This window comes from Salvelinus sp. IW2-2015, linkage group LG23 (assembly GCF_002910315.2).
Source record: "Salvelinus sp. IW2-2015 linkage group LG23, ASM291031v2, whole genome shotgun sequence".
NCBI lineage: Eukaryota > Metazoa > Chordata > Actinopteri > Salmoniformes > Salmonidae > Salvelinus > Salvelinus sp. IW2-2015.
In genome coordinates, this window is record NC_036863.1 from 12,966,040 (window position 1) to 12,985,921 (window position 19,882).

Here is a 19,882-nt window from a genome sequence, read left to right on the forward strand (position 1 = left end):
GGGCTGGGATTAAAAATAAATCATAAAATATAAATATAGGACAAAACACACATCACGACAAGAGAGACAACACAACACTACATAAAGAGAGACCTAAGACAACAACATAGCATGGTAGAAACAGAGCATGACAACAACATGGTAGCAGCACAAAACATGGTACAAACATTATTGGGCACAAACAGCGCAAAGGGCAAAAAGGTAGAGACAACAATACATCACGCAAAGCAGCCACAACGGTCAGTAAGAGTGTCCATGATTGAGTCTTTGAATTAAGAGATTGAGATAAACTGTTCAATTTGAGTGTTTGTTGCAGATTTTTCCAGTCGCTAGCTACAGCGAACTGAAAAGACGCGCGACCCAGGTATATGTGTGTGCTTTGGGGACCTTTAACAGAATGTGACTGGCAGAACGGGTGTTGTATGTGGAGGATGAGGGCTGCAGTAGATATCTCAGATAGGAAGGAGGCGTGCCCAAGAGGGTTTTATAAATAAGCATCAACCAGTGGGTCTCGCGACGGGTATACATTGATGACCAGTTTACGGAGGAGTATAGAGTGCATTGGTGGCAAATCTGATGGCCGAATGGTAGAGAACATCTAGGCGCTCGAGAGCATACCTGCCGATCCATAAATTATGTCTCCGTAATCTAGGATGGTCATCTGAATCAGTGTTAGTTTGGCAGCTGGGTGAAAGAGGAGTGATTACGATAGAGTAAACCAAGTCTAGATTTAACTTTAGCCTGTAGTTTTGATATGTGCTGCGACCGTCTAGCCATACTCCCAAGTATTTGTATGAGGTGACTACCTCAAGCTCGAGTCATGTTCAAGGGCTAGGCTGGAGCCAGACCCAATTGTGAAAAATGTTTCATTCATCCATCCACCTGTTTATTTTAATAGTCCATTTTTTAAAACTTGTGGAATAGTCCATTCAAAGTTAATGTATAATTGGCGTGTGACGTGTCGCTGGTATTTACCATGACTAGTAGTCGTCACTAGTTCCAATTTTTCCCCATACATTTTTACACCAATTTTGAGTTTGTATACGCACGGTTTTAGTGGAAACCGTGCATAGTGTTTGTAGGAACCAATGGGATGTTACTATTGAGGAAATCCCTCCTCCTTGAAACCGAAAGAAGAAGCGCTCTCCGGTTGGCCAGGGAAGGCTGGCGGTATTTCCTTCCCTGGGTTATCTGTAAAACGTGCTGCTGCTCTGTGTGAAGAGCTAACAGCTAGGTCAATACGGGAAAGGTGGACCTGGAAAAGGTGAGTGCCCGGCTTGATTTGTAACTATGCTAAGGAAATGAAGACGACATTAATTACATGTATAAACTCGTAAAAAGATTTACATTTTCTTACTCGTGTTTTCAGCTGACGTCTGATTGAGGCCAACCGGGAAACGGTGTTCATTCACTCGCTGAGTTGAGGCGGCTAGTGTTAGCATAGCTATCTGCATCAAGTGAGTATGGCAGCCATTGAATATGGTGGTCCAAGCTGCGTTTTCGACAATTTGTTTTAAATCAAATTTAGGAAATCAAACATGCTTAGTGTAAATTTAAAGCAGTCTGTGTTTATATCGTGATATTTATCCTACTTGTATAGCCTTATTTGGTGAACAAAGCCGTATGAAACCAATGTGCGGCCTATCCTTTCTGACAAGCGCAGTACGCGCACTTTTTTGTACGGCACACACAGTTGCTAGCAAGCGAGCTAATTGTGTGCATTGGTCTCGGCTTAATTACGCATTTGCCGGTAACAACTAATTACTGCTACTTGCAATGCATTAGCTACAGTTGTTAACGTTATGTAGTTATCAAAAGTACATGTCTGGCTGACCAGCTAGTTACTCAAAGTCCGCCCACAAGGCCTGAGAACTAGGCCAACATTTTTCGCTGCTAGAGGAGTTCCCACATTTATCCATAATGTGTATCCATAATGACAATTCTAATACAACTGGTAAAATTGATTTACCTTGTTCTCAGCATTTCACCCTTTCTGATATTGGTTCGTCACATAAATTATTTAATCTGAACTATATTAGTGATTATAGGGAATGGTTAAGAAAACATTGTGTAACAAGGCACATTGCTTTAAAATCGATTTTAAACTGGAGTATAAAAATCGAAAAGCCCCAACAGTTTGCTTTTATTAAATAAAACATTTTACATTCATGTGTGGCTGTAGGCATCTTGATTTTTATTTTTTCCCAGTCATAATCCCTCTGGAACTAGATGGCTCTCGTCCCTCTTTCCTTTCCATCGTGAGTCCAGTACATAAAGTTTTATTATACTATTATTCAGTCACTACTACGATAATTTTCTAGCCAGTAATGAAGTTAATCTGTTCCTCTCTCTCCTGGCTTCAACTTTCTAGCCAATGTTGGCTCGCTAGTGCTACATACAGGGCTTGAGGCAAACTTTTTTTCCACCATCATCCCAAAGTGCAATTTAAATCGTCCCAAACTGAAGATGACCAGTACCAAATTATTATTATTATTTTTACTGGTAGCCTACTACTGAAATTGATAAATGGGTATGTCAACAGAGCCAGCAATTGACATTTAAAAGATTGCCCCTAAAAATTCCAACATTGGAATAATACTTAAATCTATTTTGCATAAATGTACACAATTAGTCTACATGTAAAAGTATAGCCTAGGTTTTAAGCGTTATTGGCTACGTACAGCCTCATGTCCACAGTGACGCTTACATGAGGGATATGCCAGAAATGTAACCAAACCTGACTTTTAATTAACATTAACATCTAAAGTCTTGGTTCTGTTGATGTAATTGAGGCACAGGTTCTTCAGATCAAATGGTCACAAGTTGAGAGAAAGGCCGGTGCACCGGCGCACATCACCCACTTGGCAATCTGAGCAAAGGCAGTCGGCATTCACAATCCTAGTCATATTAGCAACCCTTGTTGCATCTATAGATCTCCCCTCTTTCAACATTTCAAATGGATATTTTAATCTGTGGTGTCATTTGCATTTAGGAACCTTTGTCCATCGCCTACTCCTGTGTGCGCATTGCTGTGCTTGTAATGTGAATAAATAATAGTTGATATCAACATTTTAAGCTAAACGTTCTGATCTGTTGCGCCAGCCTCATTGCTTTTTTAAAATATATTTTTATGTACAGTAGGCCTAGTTGTATGAATTTTGGATCTATCGTCCCAGGGCTGTCCTTGAGTCTGTTTGGACCATCTCCGACTATATAGCATACCCAGAGAGAAAGCACAATATTGAATCCTCTCTCTGGAATTGTTGGATGATTATTTCTCATTTTATCTCCCCTGCTGTGTAGGCTCTAGTAATGATTGGTAGGACTGTGGGTGGTCAGGAAGCAACTGGTGCTGCTCTTCTCGCGCACTTGACTCTGCTGCGGCGCTTTCTCAACACCAATGACTGTGCTCAACACACAGCCCTCCGCACCACTCATTCTCAGCAACCGCCTGCCTCACTGCCTGATAGTCAGTAGCAGCAGGGCACAGATAAAATAAATAATAATTCGATGCCATGATGGCCGCACTGCAATTTTGACATAGCTCAAAAAGCTGCGACCAATACATTTTCACCTGCGACATACTTTTCAAAGCCTAATTTGTCGGGAAAGCTGCTGATATAGCAAACCTGGTTGGGTTTGATTCAAACCTGCTGGCAGCACACAAATAGTGATCAATTTGGTGTGTGTGACCTTTATTTAACTAGGCAAGTCAGTTGAGAACAAGTTATTTACAATGACGGCCAAACCCGGACGACGCTGGGCCAATTGTGCGCCGCCCTATGGGACTCCCAATCACGGCAGTTGTGATAGTCTGGATTCAAACCAGGGTGTCTGAAGTGATGCCTCTAGCACTGAGGTGCAGTGCCTTAGACCGCTAAGCCACTCGGGGGCAGTTGACCCGATTTGTAATTCCTGTGGTAAATTTGGGTTGACTTTGCATATCCTTATGGGGCTAGTTAGTAAATTAGTGTACATGGGACAATAACATTCCAAATAGCAGAAAATCTTATACAAATATTGAAAGCGTTTGAGAACTAAAAGGTGTGGAACATGAAAATATTATAATTTACTGTGTAATTTATTGACGGTCCCTGACTAGCCCCGGCGATTCAAAGTAAAACCAACTTGGCCACAGTTGCACACCAGCAACTCATGCCAACTGCGAACACACACTCATCAAACTAACACACAGCATTTCTTAATTATCTAAATCAAGACATCAGGCTGTCTGCAGCCACACATTAATTCGTTTTTTATTTAATAAGAGGCCAAGTGCGGTTGCCCTTTAATGTTAGCTAATGTTGTAGCGAGCTAGCTCACCTTGATTTCGCCTCTTTGTAGCTTGTGCTGAAACGATTTCATTGTTGACAGGGTGTTCCCATAACATGAGCTTCTGGATAAATTTAATCTTTTCATAAAATGATGAGTTGGTGATTATTTCCTACCCACCTAGTTCTGGAGATCTGCATGGTGCTTCAATGTCTGTTTGCCACTCCTTTATCTGGTTTCAGATTTTAAAATGTCCTACTCGTCATCACGAAGCTCCTCGCGTAACACTGACTGCAAGGTGTATGTAGGTGACCTAGGCAACGGTGCTGCCAAGGGGGAGTTGGAGCGGGCGTTCAGCTACTATGGACCTTTGCGCAGTGTCTGGGTGGCCAGAAACCCACCTGGTTTTGCCTTTGTCGAGTACGAAGATCCCAGAGATGCTGAGGATGCGACGAAGGGCATGGACGGCAAGTGAGTACACGTGTGGTTGAATTGCATACAGCAGCAGCACAATAATGATTGGATTCAAAGGGCTCAATCTATGACACTTGGACTTCAACATAAAATATTTTTTCTGAGTTTTCCTCAATTGTATGCCCCAAAATGCTATCTATTCTTAAACCATTGTCATGTTTCAGAGTGCTCTGTGGTGCCCGCATAAGAGTGGAGTTGTCAACGGGTATGTCTCGCAAGTCGCGCCACGACCGCCCCAGCCGCCGGCACTTCGACCCCAACGACCGCTGCTACCAATGTGGCGAGAATGGCCATTATGCATATGACTGCTATCGCTTTAGCAAGAGGGGGGGTGGCCGCCGCAGCAGGTACAGTGTAGAGGTGGTCTTCTCCAGAATGTCTGTTATTGGAATGTCACTTGTTGAATGACATTCAACGACATGGTGGCTCCAAGAGAATGTACTTTTTGTGGAGGCATGATACATACTTGTCTTTAAATGCTACACCTTTCTACTGCACATATTTGATCAATGATCCTCTCCCAGGTCCCGCTCACGGTCAAGGTCCAGAGGAAGGCGTTACCGCTCACGCAGCCGAAGCAACGGCCGCGACCGGTGAGTGGGTCTGTGTCACAAAAGGACCCCTGCAAGTTGACTCTAAAGGGCAAACTATCTTTTGAAAGACTTGGTCTCTTTATTTGATCATTTATTGTTCTAGCCGAACTCGAACCTGTCTGAAATTTGAAGACACCTACCTGACTGATTCAGATCAGTGTTCTCTTAATTGCTATTAATAGCTTTATGAGTTCCCTTATCTCCCTCCAGCAGGTGTTATAAATCCCCATCATACTCAAAGCGCAAAAGCAGGTAAGACTTAATCTACTGCAGAAATTGGTGAACATATTTTTCTCTTTACTGTATTTTTTTCTGGCTTGGTTTGTAGCTATCATCCCAACTACAGTGCCTTCAGGAAGTGTTCACACCCCTTGATTTTTCTACGTTGTGGGATTAAAATTGATTTCATTGTCCTTTTTTTGTCAACGATCTACACAATACTCTGTCAAAGTGGAAGAAACTTGTGGGTACACTAGCAGAATTTGATTACCAAGGTTAGCGGTTCCAAGCCTGTTCTATTAATTATATTTCTGTTTGCTGCTGCATTGAGGGGGTGTTGCCTAGGCAACCGAAGACTCATTTGCTTGTTTCAACAAGAAGCAACAAAGTTTAATCACATTGTTAAAAAATGCTAATGCATAAGTATTCAACCCCTTGAGTCACTACATTTTAGAATCACCTTTGGCAGTGATTACAGCTGAGTCTTTCTGTGTAAATCTGAGCTTTGCACACATGGATTGTCCAATTATTTATTTTAATAATCAATGGACAAATAAACTGTCAGGTTGGTTGTTGATCATTGCTGGACAGCCATTTAAGTCCTGCCATAGATTTACAAGCCGATTTAAGTAAAAACTAAGGAACATTCAATTTCATCTTGATAAGCAACTGTTTTAGGTTATTGTCCTGCTGAAAGGTGAATTAGTCTCCCAGTGTCTGTTGGAAAGCAGACAAACAGGTTTTCTGCTAGGATTTTGCCTGTGCTTAGCTCTTCCACATCTTTTTTATCCTTAAAAAAACCCTCAATAGTCCTTGCCGATGCCAAGCATACCCATAACATGATGCAGCCACCACTATGCTTGAGAATATGAAGTAGTACTCCGTGATGTGTTGAGTTGGATTCGTCCCGAAGATAACGCTTTGTATTCAGGACATGAAGTTAATTTCTCTGCCACATCTTTTGCGAGTTTTACTTTAGTGCCTTATTGCTAACATGATGCATGTTTTGGAATATTTTTTATTTTGTGTGGGCTTCCTTTTCACTGTCCATTAGGATAGTATTGTGGATGTTGTTGGTCCAGCCTCAGTTTTTGCCTATCACAGCCATAAAACTCAACTGTTTGGCCTCATGGTGAAATCCCTGAGCGGTTTCCTTCCTTTCCGGCAATTGGGTTAGGAAGGTCGCGTGTATCTTTGTAGTGACTGGGTGTATTGATACACCATCCAAAGTGTAATTAAGGACTTCTCCACGCTCAACGGGTTATTCAATGTCTGCTTTTTTTGTTTTGTTTTTACCCATCTACCAATAGGTGCCCTTTGCGAGGCATTGGAAAAACTCCTTGGTCTTTGTGGTTGAATCTGTTTGAAATTCTATGCTATTATTGGGTGTATATTTTTTTAACAGCTGAGGTAGTCATTCAAAAAACCATGGTAAACTATAATTTCACATAGTAAGTCCATGCAATATATTATGTGAATAGTTAACCACATTCCCCCCCCCCCAGAACCTATTTAGGCTTGCCATTAACAGGGTTGAATACCTATTGACTCAAAACTTTTATTTTTTAATAATAATAAAAACATGATTCCACTTTGACATGGGGTATTGTGTGTAGGTCAGAGATACAATCACAATTTAATCCATATTAAATTCAGGCTGTAACACAAAGTAGATAAAGTCAAGGAGTTTGAAGACTTTTTAAAGGCACTATAGGCACCCAACCCTTAGTTTGCTTATAGTGGATAGAGCAGCTTTGAATAAATGACATGATGACGCTGAGGGTATTGTCTTTGCACAGTAGATCTGGGTCCCCAGCACGTTCCAAGTCCAGAAGTCCAGTGCGCAGGTCGTCCAGAAGTCCAGTGCGCAGGTCGTCCAGAAGTCCAGTGCGCAGGTCGTCCAGAAGTCCAGTGCGCAGGTCGTCCAGAAGTCCAGTGCGCAGAGCAGCAAGGTAAGGCTCACATACACGATAGTCAGTAATGAAGTGGTCTTTCTACATGGTAGGCCCATCTTCCAGCTCTTATTGAGACAGATTATGCAACTGAAAGTAATGACTGATACAATCAATTTAAGTGCTACTTTCATTTTGTGTAGTGTCGCCACTGCCCCCTCTAAGGGGTTTTCATCAATGTTGAAAAACAACCTATATTGCACCCAAGGCTGTACTGTCATGGCAGAGGCAGCTTACTGGTGAAATCTATTCCTTGGGAGAAGAATACAGGACTTTGGCACGGTTTAAAGTAGAGCTAATCTACAATCTGACTAGAAGACCTGATAATTGCTATATGTTGAATGTATGCCAATAACCAAGTTTCCATTCAACTATTTTTGTGAGTAAAGTACCTGTTGGGTAAACAAGAAAACCCTGATGGAAACTAAAATTGTTAAATATCGGCAAAACAAAATCCGCTAGACGAGGGTGGGTATTTTTTTGTTGATTAGATTATGCGGTGAATTGAGGCATAAACAATTTATTGTGCAATTGTTTCAGATTCTTATGGTCACGTACAGAGTTGCAGGTGTGATTGCAGGGTACAGTGAAAATATTAGGCTTTGAGCTCCAACATGCAGGACTAGTGAAATAATGAAAATTGTTATAAAATGAACTATATAAATAACACTATACATAATAATAACTGAGGCAGTGATGAATGAATAAGTGTCCATTGGTGTGTAGGCAGAGTAAACGCTGTTGGTGGGGTGGAATGACCATAGGGGGAGCAGGGGAGAAATGTCCTTGGCGGGGGAGCTGACTAGTCGTGGTTATTCAGCAGCCTGAGGGTAGAAACTATTTACCAGTGGTTCAGTTTTTAGCATCATGCTCCTGTACTGCCTGCATCTGAGTGATTGAAGCGGGGAGAACAAGGCGTGGCTGGTGTCCCTGATGATCTTCCTGCCACACCTGGTGCTGTAGGTGTCCTGTAGGGCACCCAATGGTGCGTTCGGCTGCACGTATCACCCTCTGAAGAGCATTGCGGTCCACAGCGGTGGAGTTGCTGTACCAGGCTGTGATGCAGTCCAACAGTATGCTCTCTGGTGCGCCAGAAAACTGAGGGCCCTCAGGGACAGGCTGGGGGTGGCCCATCAAGAAGTCCAGGACTCAGTTGCAAAGGGAGGAGTTCAGACCCAGGGTTCTGAGCTTTGTAATGAGCTTATTTTTTTTATTTTACCTTTTTTTAACTAGACAAGTCAGTTAACCTTTCAGTGATACCCATCCCGGATCCGGGAGCATCCTCATCAAAAAAGCTGCCTAGCCTAACGGGACAGAGATATCATATAATATAATTGTCATGAAATCACAAGTCCAATACAGAAAATGAAAGATAAACGTCTTGTGAATCCAGCCATCATTTCCGATTTTTAAAATGTTTTACAGCGAAAACACTATGTATTTCTATTAGCTAACCACAATAGCCAAAGACTCAACCGCATATTTTCACCATGTTTCTACCGCATAGGTAGCTATCACAAAACCGACCAAATAGAGATATAATTAGTCACTAACCAAGAAACAACTTCATCAGATGACAGTCTTATAACATGTTATACAATACATTTGTTTTGTTCGAAAAATGTGCATATTTGAGGTATAAATCATAGTTTTACATTGCAGCTACCATCACAAATAGCACCGAAGCAGCCAGAATAATTAGAGAGCAACGTGAAATGCATAAATACTCATCATAAAACATTTATGAAAAATACATGTTGTACAGCAAATGAAAGATAAACATCTTGTGAATCCAGCCAATATTTCCGATAAAAAAAAAAGTGTTTTACAGCTAAAACACAATATAGAATTATATTAGCTTACCACAATAGCCAAACACACAAATGCCTTTATTCACCGCAAAAGGTAGCTATCGCAAAAACCAGCAAAAGATATAAAATGAATCACTAACCTTGAACAACTTCATCAGATGATAGTCTTATAACATCAGGTTATACAATACACTTATGTTTTGTTCGAATGTGCATATTTTGAGCTGCAAACCGTGGTTATACATTGTGAATATGTAGCAACATTTCCCCAGAATGTCCGGAGCTATTTTGGACACTCACCTAATCTGACCAAAGAACTCATCATAAACTTTACATAAAAATACTTGTTGTATGGCAAATGAAAGATACACTGGTTCTTAATGCAACCGCAGTGTTAGATAAAATAAAAAATAAAAATAAAAACTTTACCATAACGTACAGCTTGCGTTATTGTGAGACAGCACTCACCAAAACGGCGGAGAAAAGGACTCAACAATTTACACAGAAATACGAAATAACATCATAAATTGTTCTTACTTTTGCTGAGCTTCCATCAATCTTGTACAAGGAGTCCTTGGTCCAGAATAAATCGTTGTTTGGTTTTAGAATGTCCTTTTCTTCTGTCGAATTCGCGCCACAATGCTAGCCAATGTTGATAACGTTCCCACCCTCTCTTGACGCAAAGAATGGAAAACTCAGTCCCAATAAACGTTGAATAAACTGATAAAACTCGGTTGAAAAAACCTACTTTACGATGTTATTATCACATGTATCAAATAAAATCAGAGCCGGAGATATTCGCCGTGTAAACCGAAAGCTTTTCAGAAGCTAATGTCGAGCTCCGCCTCGAGCCTTGGTAGACAAAGGAAATTCCTGACCTGCCACTCCAAAAGCTCTTGTTCGACCTCAGATCAAGCTAGACACCCCATTCCACCTTCCACTGCCTGTTGACATCTAGTGGAAGGCGTATGAAGTGCATGCATATCGATAAATATAAGGCAATTGAATAGGCAGGCCCTGAAACAGAGCCCCATTTTCAGAATTTTCACTTGTCTGGAAGTTTGCTGCCAAATGAGTTCTGTTTTACTCACAGATATAATTCAAACAGTTTTAGAAACTTGAGTGTTTTCTATCCAATAGTAATAATAATATGCATATTGTATGATCTAGAATAGAGTACGAGGCCGTTTAAATTGGGCACGATTTTTTCCAACGTGAAAATAGCGCCCCCCTATTGACAAGAAGTTTTAAGAACAAATTCTTATTTTCAATGACGGCTTAGGAAGAGTGTTCAGGGGCAGAATGACAGATTTTTACATTGCCAGCTCTGGGATTTGATCTCACAACCTTTCGGTTACTAGTCCAACGCTCTAACCACTAGGCTACCTGAAGCCCCACTATAGGTCACTATGGCATTGAAGACCGAGCTGTAGTCGATGAACATCATTCTAACATGCATTCCTTTTGTCCAAGTGGGTAAGGGCAGTGTGCAGGGCAAAGGCGATTGCGTTGTCCTTGGATCTGTCAGGGCGGTAGGCAAATTGGAAAGGGTTGAGGGAGGAAGCGATATGGTCTTTGACTAGCCTCTCGAAGCACTGATGGCGGAAGTGCGTGCTACTGGTCGGTAGTCATTCAGTTGGCTCACTTACCTTTTCTTGTGCACAGGTATGATAGTGGACATCTTGAAGCAGGTGGGTATAGAGTAGAGGTAGACCGATGATTTTTCAACGCCGATACCGGTTTATTGGAGGACCAAAAAAAGCCGATACCGGTTTATTGGAGGACCAAAAAAAGCCGATACCGGTTTATTGGAGGACCAAAAAAAGCCGATACCGATTAACTTCTTTCAGCTAGGGGGCAGAATTTTTATGTTTAGAAAAATAACGTTCCCAAGGTAAACTGACTATTTCTCGGGTCCAGATGCTAGAATATGCATAGAATTGACAGATTAGGATAGAAAACACTCAAAAGTTTCCAAAACTGTCAAAATATTGTCTGAGTATAACAGAACTGATTTTGCAGGCGAAAACCTGAGGAAATCCAACCCGGAAGTGCCTTTTATTTGGAAAAATCCCTGTTCCGTTGCCTGCCCCTCCATTTTTAAAGGGGTATCAACCAGATTCCTTTTCCAATGGCTTCCTCAGGCTGTGACCAGGCTTTAGACATAGTTTCAAGCTTTTATTTTGAAAAATGAGCGAGATTTTTCAAAACGCGTCAGGTGTCCTTTGATTAGTTCCTGTGCGCGAGAGGCGTAGCTCGACATTTTCTTTCTCTGTAGTATTGAATAGGTTACCGTCCGGTTGAAATATTATCGATTATGTATGTTAAAAACAACCTGAGGATTGATTATAAAAAACCGTTTGACATGTTTCTACGAACATTACGGATACTTTTTGGAATTTGTCTGCCTTTCAGGACCGGAACGAGCCTGTGGTTTTCTGAACATAATGCGCAAACCAAATGGCGGTTTTTGATTATAAAACGTATCTTTATCGAACAAAAATTACATTTATTGTGTAACTGGGAGTCTCGTGAGTGCAAACATCCGAAGATTATCAAAGGTAAGCTATTAATTTTATTGCTTTTCTGAATTGCGTGACCAAGCTAATTTGAGGCTAGCTGTTCTTACTGTTTTGTCTAGTGATGAACTCACAAACGCTTGGATTGCTTTCGCTGTAAAGCATATTTTCAAAATCTGACACGATAGGTGGATTAACAACAAGCTAAGCTGGTGTTTTGGTATATTTCACTTGTGATTTCATGATTATAAATATTTGTATTTTTTTATTTATTTGGCGCTCTGCAATTCAGCGGTTGTTTGCAAAAATGATCCCGCTAAAGGGATCCGTGCGGCAAGAAGTTAATCGGCCGATTTAAATAAAACATTTATTAAATTAATTTTTTTATTACTTAAAAATATATATATATTTTATAAATTTATTTTTTTACTTTTTATTATTTTTTTGTTATTTAAAAAATATATTTTGTAATGACAATTACAACAATACTTAATATAATACATGAATAAAATCAATTTAGTCTCAAATAAATAATGAAACATGTCCAATTTGGTTTAAATAATGCAAAAACAAAGTGTTGGAGAAGAAAGTAGAAGTGCAATATGTGCCATGTAAAAAAGCTAACGTTTATTAAGTTCCTTGCTCAGAACATGAGAACATATGAAAGCTGGTGGTTCCTTTTAACATGAGTCTTCAATATTCCCAGGTTAGACGTTGTAGTTATTATAGGACTATTTCTCTCTACCATTTGTATTTCATATACCTTTGACTATTGGATGTTCTTATAGGCACTATAGTATTGCCAGCTTAATCTCGGGGGTTGATAGGCTTGAAGTCATAAACAGCGCAATGCTTGAAGCACAGCGAAGAGCTGCTGGCAAACGCAGGAAAGTGCTGTTAGAACGAATGCTTACGAGCCTGCTGCTACCTACCACCTCTCAGAATGCTCTATCAAATCAGACTATCAAATCAAAGGCATAATTATAATATACACATGGAAATACGAGCCGTAGGTAATTGATATGGTCAAATCAGGAAAACATTTCGAAAACAAAACATTTATTCTTTCAGTGAAATACAGAACCGTTCTGTATTTTATCGAACTGGTGGTATCCCTAAGTGTAAATATTGCTGTTACATTGCACAACCTTCAATGTTATGTCATAATTATGTAAAATTCTGGCAAGTTCATTATGGTCTTTGTTAGGAAGAAATGGTCTTTACACAGTTTGCAACGAGCCAGGCGGCCCAAACTGCTGCATATACCCTGACTCTGCTTGCACAGAACAGAACGCAGCACAAGAAGTGGCACAATTTCCCTAGTTAAAATAAATTCATGTTAGCAAGCAATATTAACTAAATATGCAGGTAAAAAAAATATGCTTGTGTATTGATTTTAACCTCACTAGGGTATGTGGGACGGTAGCGTCCCGCCTCTCAACAGCCAGTGAAACTGCAGGGCGCCAAATTCAAAACGACAGAAATCCCATAATTAAAATTCCTCAAACATACAAGTATTTTACACCATTTTAAAGATACACTTGTTGTAAATCCAGCCACAGTGTTCGATTTCAAAAAGGTTTTACGACGAAAGCACACCAAACGATTATGTTAGGTCACCGCCAAGTCACAGAAAAACAGCCATTTTCCCAGCCAACGAGGAGTCACAAAAAGCAGAAATAGAGAAAATTAATCACTAACATTTTACTAACCTTTGATCTTCATCAGATGACACTCATAGGACTTCATGTTACACAATACATGTATGTTTTGTTCGGTAAAGTACATATTTATATCCAAAAATCTGAGTTTACATTGGCGCGTTATGTTCAGTAGTTCCAAAACATCCGGTGATTTTGCAGAGCCACATCAATTTACAGAAATACTCATAATAAACATTGCTAAAAGATACAACTGTAAATCATGGAATTTTAGATATACTTCTCCTTAATGCAACCGCTGTGTCAGATTTAAAAAAAAAATATATATATATATATATATATATTTATTTTTTTTAAATAAACTTTACGGAAGAAGCACACCATGCTATAATCTGAGTACAGCGCTCGGAGACCAACACAACCCAAACAGATATCCGCCATGTTGTGTAGTCAACAGAAGTCGGAAATAGCATTATAAATATTCACTTACCTTTGATTTTCATCAGAATGCACTCCCAGGAATCCCAGTTCCACAAATGTTTGTTTTGTTCGGTAATGTCCATAATTTGTCCAAATAGCTCCTTTTTGTTTGCGCGTTTAGCCCAGTAATCAAAATTCATGACGCGCAATCACTAGGTGCAGATAGTCAAAGTTCCATTACAGTCCGTAGAAACATGTCAAGAATCAATCTTTAAGATGTTTTTAACATAAATCTTCAACAATGTTCCAACCGGACAATTCCTTTGTTATCAGAAATGCAATGGATCGCAAGCTATCTATCAGGTGAACGCGCATGGTCAGCTCGTGGCTCTCTGGCAGAAATCTGACTCAATCCCCTCTTTCACCCCCACTTCACAGTAGAAGCATCAAACAAGGGTCTAAAGACGGTTGACTTCTAGTGGAAGCCTTAGGAAGTGTAAAATGACCAATATCCCACTGTATATTGGATAGGCAAACCTACAAACCTCAGATTTCCCACTTCCTGGTTGGATTTGTTTCTCAGGTTTTTGCCTGCCATATGAGTTCTGTTATACTCAGACATCATTCAAACAGTTTTAGAAACTTCAGAGTTGTGTATCCAAATCTACTAATTATATGCATATTCTAGCTTTTATGGCTGAGTAGCAGGCAGTTTAATTTGGGCATGCTTTTCATCCTAAATTCCCAATGCTGCCCCCTACCCTAGAGAAGTTAAGGCATTGAGGTTTGTGGTTAGGTACACATTGGTGCAACGACAGTGCTTTCTTCGCGAATGCGCTAGTTAAATCATTACCCGTTTGGCGAAGTAGGCTGTGATTTGATAAATTAACATGCACCGCATTGATTATAAGCAATGCAGGACAAGCTAGATAACTACACATGGTTGATGATATTACTAGTTTAACTAGTGATTATGTTTAGATTGGTTGTTTTTTTATAAGAAGTTTAATGCTAGCTTGCAACTTACCGTGGCTCCTTACTGCACTAGCGTAACAGGTGGTAAGCCTGCCACGCAGTCTCCTCGTGGAGTGTAATGTAATCGGCATTGCAACCGATTACCGGTTTTTGTTATGAAAACTTGAAATCAGCCCTGATTAATCGGTCGACCTCTAGAATAGAGGCCTGAGCTAGGGGGAGATTGAAAATGTCAGAACATAACAGCTAGCTGATCTACACATGCTGAGGGCATGGCTAGAGATGCAATCTGGGCTGGCAGACTTGCTAAGGTTAACATGTTTTGAAAGACTTATCTCCTCAGGAGAGACTGAGTATGTAGCTCACGTTTTCAACGTGGGCTCTCCTCGGCAGCTCATGGTCATTGTGCTCAAATATTGAGAAGAATATGTTTACCTTGTGTGGTAGGGTGGCGTTGGTGACTATGATGTGGCTGGCTTTCTTTTTGTAATCTGTGTTTGTTAGAAGTCTCTGCCACATACGCCTTGTATCCGACCAGCTGAATTGCTCCTCCACTTCGTCTCTACTTGTTTCGCCATGATCAATCTGCGTAAGTCAATTATTGTCCCCGGTCACCTTGCCCTGTATATAAGCAGCATCTCTGTTTCCCTACAAGGGTATCAATACACTTTTATTACATTTTTGGGGGGGGGGGGGCTATTAATCAATGGTTTTTGATTCAGGTACGTTTTGAAAGATCCTATCGGTAAACATTAACTAAGCATTTTTTTTATTTTTAATGGATCCGGTGACTGAGTGCATATTCGTTGACATCTCCAGAGGCAACCCGGAACACATTCCAGTCCACGTGATCAAAACAGTCTTGGAGCGTGAATTCTGATTGGTTGGACCAACGCTGTACCGACCTGATCACCGGAACTTCCCTCTAGAGTCTTTGTTTGTAAGCGGGGAGAAGCAAGATGGGGTCATGGTCGGATTTTCCAAAAGGACGGGAGAGGGCCTTGTACCTGTGTCAAATGTGTGTAGCAATGGTCAAGAGTAGAATTTCCGTGAGTTAGACAGTTGATGTGTTGGTAATAATTTGGGAGCACGGTTCTCATTACTTTTATTTAAGTCCCCTGCAACAGTGTACTCTGCCTCCTGGAATGCAGTCTCCAGTTTGTTCAGGGTCCAATGAAGACCTTTGAGAGCCTTTTTGGTGTCGGCTTGGGGCGAGATGTACACACCTATGGCGATTAATCCTGGTGAACTCTCTCGAAGATAAAAAGGACAACATTTTATGACCAAGTATTCCAAGTCGGCGGAGCAGAAACTCAAGTTCCTGTAAGTTTCCACCAACGCACCATGTGTTGATCATAAAGCAGAGCCCACCGCTCTTGCCAGAGAGCCCGCTTCCTATCTGCTCAAAACTGTAAAACCTGCTGGTTGTATATCATCTGTCTGGATGTCGGAGGAAAGCAAAGCCTCAGGGGAAAAAAGTGTTGCAGGATCTGATGTCCCACTGGAAGGAGATCCTTGCTCTGAGTTTGTAAAGTTTGGTCAATAATGATTGAACATTGGTGAGTACTATAATCAAATCAAAGTTTATTTCTCACATGCTTACTTACAAGCCCTAACCAACAGTGCAATTTTAAAGTAAAAAATAGGTATTAGGTTAACAAGATATAAAGAAAAGTGAAAGGCTTTATACAGGTGGTACCGGTACAGTCTGTGTGGGGGCACCAGTTAGTCTGGCTAATTGAGGTAATATGTAGGTATAGATGATGAACATAGAGTAGCAGCAGCGTAAAAGAGGGGTTGGCGGGACACAATGCAAATAGTCCGGGTAGTCATTTGATTACCTGTTCAGGAGTGTTATGGCTTGGGGGTAAAAGTTGTTGAGAAGCCTTTTGGTCCTAGACTTGGCGTTTCCGGTACCGCTTGCCATGTGGTAGCAGAGAGAACAGTATGGCTGGGGTCTTTGACAATTTTTAGGGTCCTCTGACACCGCCTGGTATAGAGGTCCTGGATGGCAGGCAGCTTAGCCCCACTGATGTGCTGGGCCGTAAGCACTAACCTCTGTGGTGCCTTGCGGTCGGAGGCCGAGCAGTTGCCGTACCAGGCAGTGATGCAATCAGTCACTCTTCAGGATCTGAAGACCCATGCCAAATCTTTTCAATCTCCTGAGGGGGAATAGGTTTTGTTGTGTCCTCTTAATGACTGTCTTGGTGTGTTTGGACCATGTTAGTTTGTTAGTGATGTGGACACCAAGGAACTTGAAGCTTTCAACCTGCTCCACTGTAGCCCTGTCGATGAGAATGGGGGTGTGCTCGGTCCTCTTTTTCCTGTATTCCACAATCATCTCCTTTGTCTTGATTACGTTGAGGGATAGGTTGTTATTCTGGCACCACCCGGCCAAGTCTCAGACCTCCCTATATGCTCTTGTCGGTGATCAGGCCTACCACTGTGTCGTCTGCAAACTTAATTATGGTGTTGGAGTCGTGCTTGGTCATGCAGTCGTGGGTGAACAGGGAGTACAGGAGGGGACTGAGCACGTACCCCTGAGGGGCTCTAGTGTTGCTACCTACCCTCACCACCTGGGGGCGGCCCGTCAGGAAGTCCAGGATCCAATTGCAGAGGGAGGTGTTTAGTCCCAGGATCCTTAGCTTAGTGATGAGCTTTGAGGGCATTATGGTGTTGAACGCTGAGCTGTCGTCAATTAATAATCTGTAATGGAAGACTGGTTGCCCAGCATCTTAGTGAGATTAAGACCCCGCCGCGTCTGCCTCGCCGTCGGGCGTCTTTTCTGCCTACTCTCTGGTAGGACTCCCAAGCACCTCGGCTCCTCGGGTCTATTGTTCTGTTTCAGGGATTTCTAGGAGGTCAGGTGGACGGTGAGTACCCAGCGATTCGTATTCCAAAATTCTACCTGTGTGAGTAGTAATGCACGAAACACTAAGGAAATTTGAGAAACACAAGGGGAAAAAACTAAGAAACCTGAAATGTTTTATCGAAGCTCAAGGTGTGCCCTCTTAGCCATTGTTGATAGAATAACAATATTGCGGTAGTGTGGCGTGGTTCTCACTTAGACTTAAAAAAGCGTGCACACTATATTAGGCTACATTTTCAATAAATTGTGATTAACACAAGGTGGATGGAAGTGCATCGTGATAAGCTTGATGCTCCTTTCCAATAGATGGGTCACCTGTGTTTGGCCTCCAATTGACCACTACAAATTATCTTGCTCTTATCCATAATCTCATGTAGCCTACCCTCTGCACTGTATCTGTAAACTGTTTGCTAGAGTGCATGTCAAGACAAGTGTGCATTTGTTTATCGCAGACTTTTTGTGCAAAAACCATTGACAAAGTAAAAAAATGGGATGGATTTATTTTGATTTTTCTGTAAATGAAAGTAGACAGTGCACTGTCATTACAGACAGCCTTTTATTCACAAGAAGCCAGTTTGATGACAAATACCTCTGTTGGTAAAATGCCAATATTATATTTGCTAAAATCTTTGACAAATTGATGGAAACTTAGCTAGTGCTTGAAGTGGAATGAAATTGGCTGCCAGTACAAAAAATAACCAGTATTGCAATGAGGATTTAGTCCCCATCTTGCCTACTGACCATCATGCCGTTTCCTCTGCAGTCGCTCCCGATCTCGCTCCCGGTCCGTGTCCCGCCCCAGGGCGCGCAGCGTCTCCAGATCTCGCTCCCGGTCCAAGTCCCGCTCAGCCACCACCAAGAGGGACAGGTATTGAACTTCAATCTTCACACCCCTACATATTTGTTTTCTGTCATGTGGCACTGACATAAGACTATTTTTATTCATGCATGTGGTACTGGAGACAGTTAAATTCAACTGGTCAAAACGGGTCACCTGTCTAAACTGGTTTTCCCATCTTCTGCACCACCGATGTAGTCTTTTTCCAGTTTTATCCCAGATTACTCGCTATTGTGTAGTAATTGGGATTTCCAGATGCTCGTTCAACTTTCAGTTTCTACCATTTTTGCCCCCTGTATCTAAACACAATTATATTTTCAATTAGGATTAGTGGTTTGAGTGCTCTCCACACTGCCTGGTGCACTATGCTTAAGGAATAGCTATGCTAATGTTCTTGTTTTGTTTCGAAGGTCGTGCTCCACTGAAAATGCTAACGGTCTTCATCCCTTGTGTCAGTCGATCCAGGTCTCCGAGCCAGAGGAAAAGCCCCACTCCTGATGCCGACTGACCATGGGGGTGAGACCGCTCCCTGCCCTCTCCTGTTCCGCTGTCCCCGTTTGCCTCGGGGCTTGAAGCCATTTTACACCTTTGTCTATGTATTTGATTTCTTTCTCCTGTCATTTTTTTTATTTATCCCTTTTCATCCTCTGGCTTTGGCATTATTTCATCTGTATGTACAAAGGATTCCCAAACTCCTTTTTCCATCATGTACATTTCAATGGCTTGTTTTAGTCTTTTTTTTTTTTTGCATTCTGTGCATTTTACTCCAGTTTGTCTTTTTTTTTAAAAATTTTAAGCTAAATGATTTGGGGTTTTATTTCATTTTCAATGTAAATGGCGGGATCTTTTTAATAAAATGAATCTTTACACTAACGTTAGTGATCTAATTCATGGTCCAAGTGGTTTTAACTTCTCACCATTGACTCAGATGCATTTTAAAACTTGGATTGAATTTTTCAATGAAATTGTCTAATTGGGATCAGTCATTATGAATCACATTTAAACAATAGCTGATGTCAGCGTATTTAGTAGTTGGGTTCAGTTTTCAGACAAACTATGCAGACAGTTCAAAAAGAGCATGTTCAAATTGAAGGCTAATTGTTTAATTGAGATTTACATTTACATTTAAGTCATTTAGCAGACGCTCTTATCCAGAGCGACTTACAAATTGGTGCATTCACCTTATGCATTGTTGTTTAGGCTTGATTTCAATGTGTAGTATTTTTGTAACCTCAAGTATATTTCTAAATCAAATAGTTGTATAATTTTGGGGTGGCAG

The 19,882-nt window shown here is 41.1% G+C and overlaps 1 protein-coding gene across 9 annotated transcripts; it reads left to right on the forward strand.

Moving 5' to 3' along the window:
• Positions 1-999: 999 nt before the first annotated feature.
• LOC111950329 (serine/arginine-rich splicing factor 7) lies at positions 1,000-19,476 on the forward strand. 9 transcript variants are annotated; one of them, XM_023967817.2, is made up of 9 exons: positions 1,003-1,264; positions 1,342-1,457; positions 4,515-4,743; positions 4,911-5,093; positions 5,271-5,339; positions 5,550-5,591; positions 7,358-7,510; positions 18,529-18,633; positions 19,060-19,476. In XM_023967817.2, the coding sequence occupies exons 3-9, from the start codon at positions 4,523-4,525 to the stop codon at positions 19,109-19,111; spliced, it is 825 nt and encodes a 274-aa protein (XP_023823585.1). In that variant the 5' UTR covers positions 1,003-1,264; positions 1,342-1,457; positions 4,515-4,522; the 3' UTR covers positions 19,112-19,476. The 9 variants fall into 9 exon arrangements, with proteins under 9 accessions (XP_023823586.1, XP_023823585.1, XP_023823584.1 ...); XM_023967816.2 differs by having other exon boundaries at positions 1,370-1,457; XM_023967819.2 differs by having other exon boundaries at positions 1,370-1,457; positions 7,361-7,510.
• Positions 19,477-19,882: the final 406 nt, after the last annotated feature.

Coding starts and splice junctions, on each gene's coding strand:
- LOC111950329 (XM_023967818.2), top strand. CDS start 4,523: ATGTCCTACTCGTCATCACGAAGCTCCTCGCGTAACACTGACTGCAAG. Junction 5,340..5,549: donor CGAAGCAACGGCCGCGACCG/GTGAGTGGGTCT, acceptor ATCTCCCTCCAG/CAGGTGTTATAAATCCCCAT. Junction 18,634..19,059: donor GCCACCACCAAGAGGGACAG/GTATTGAACTTC, acceptor CCCTTGTGTCAG/TCGATCCAGGTCTCCGAGCC.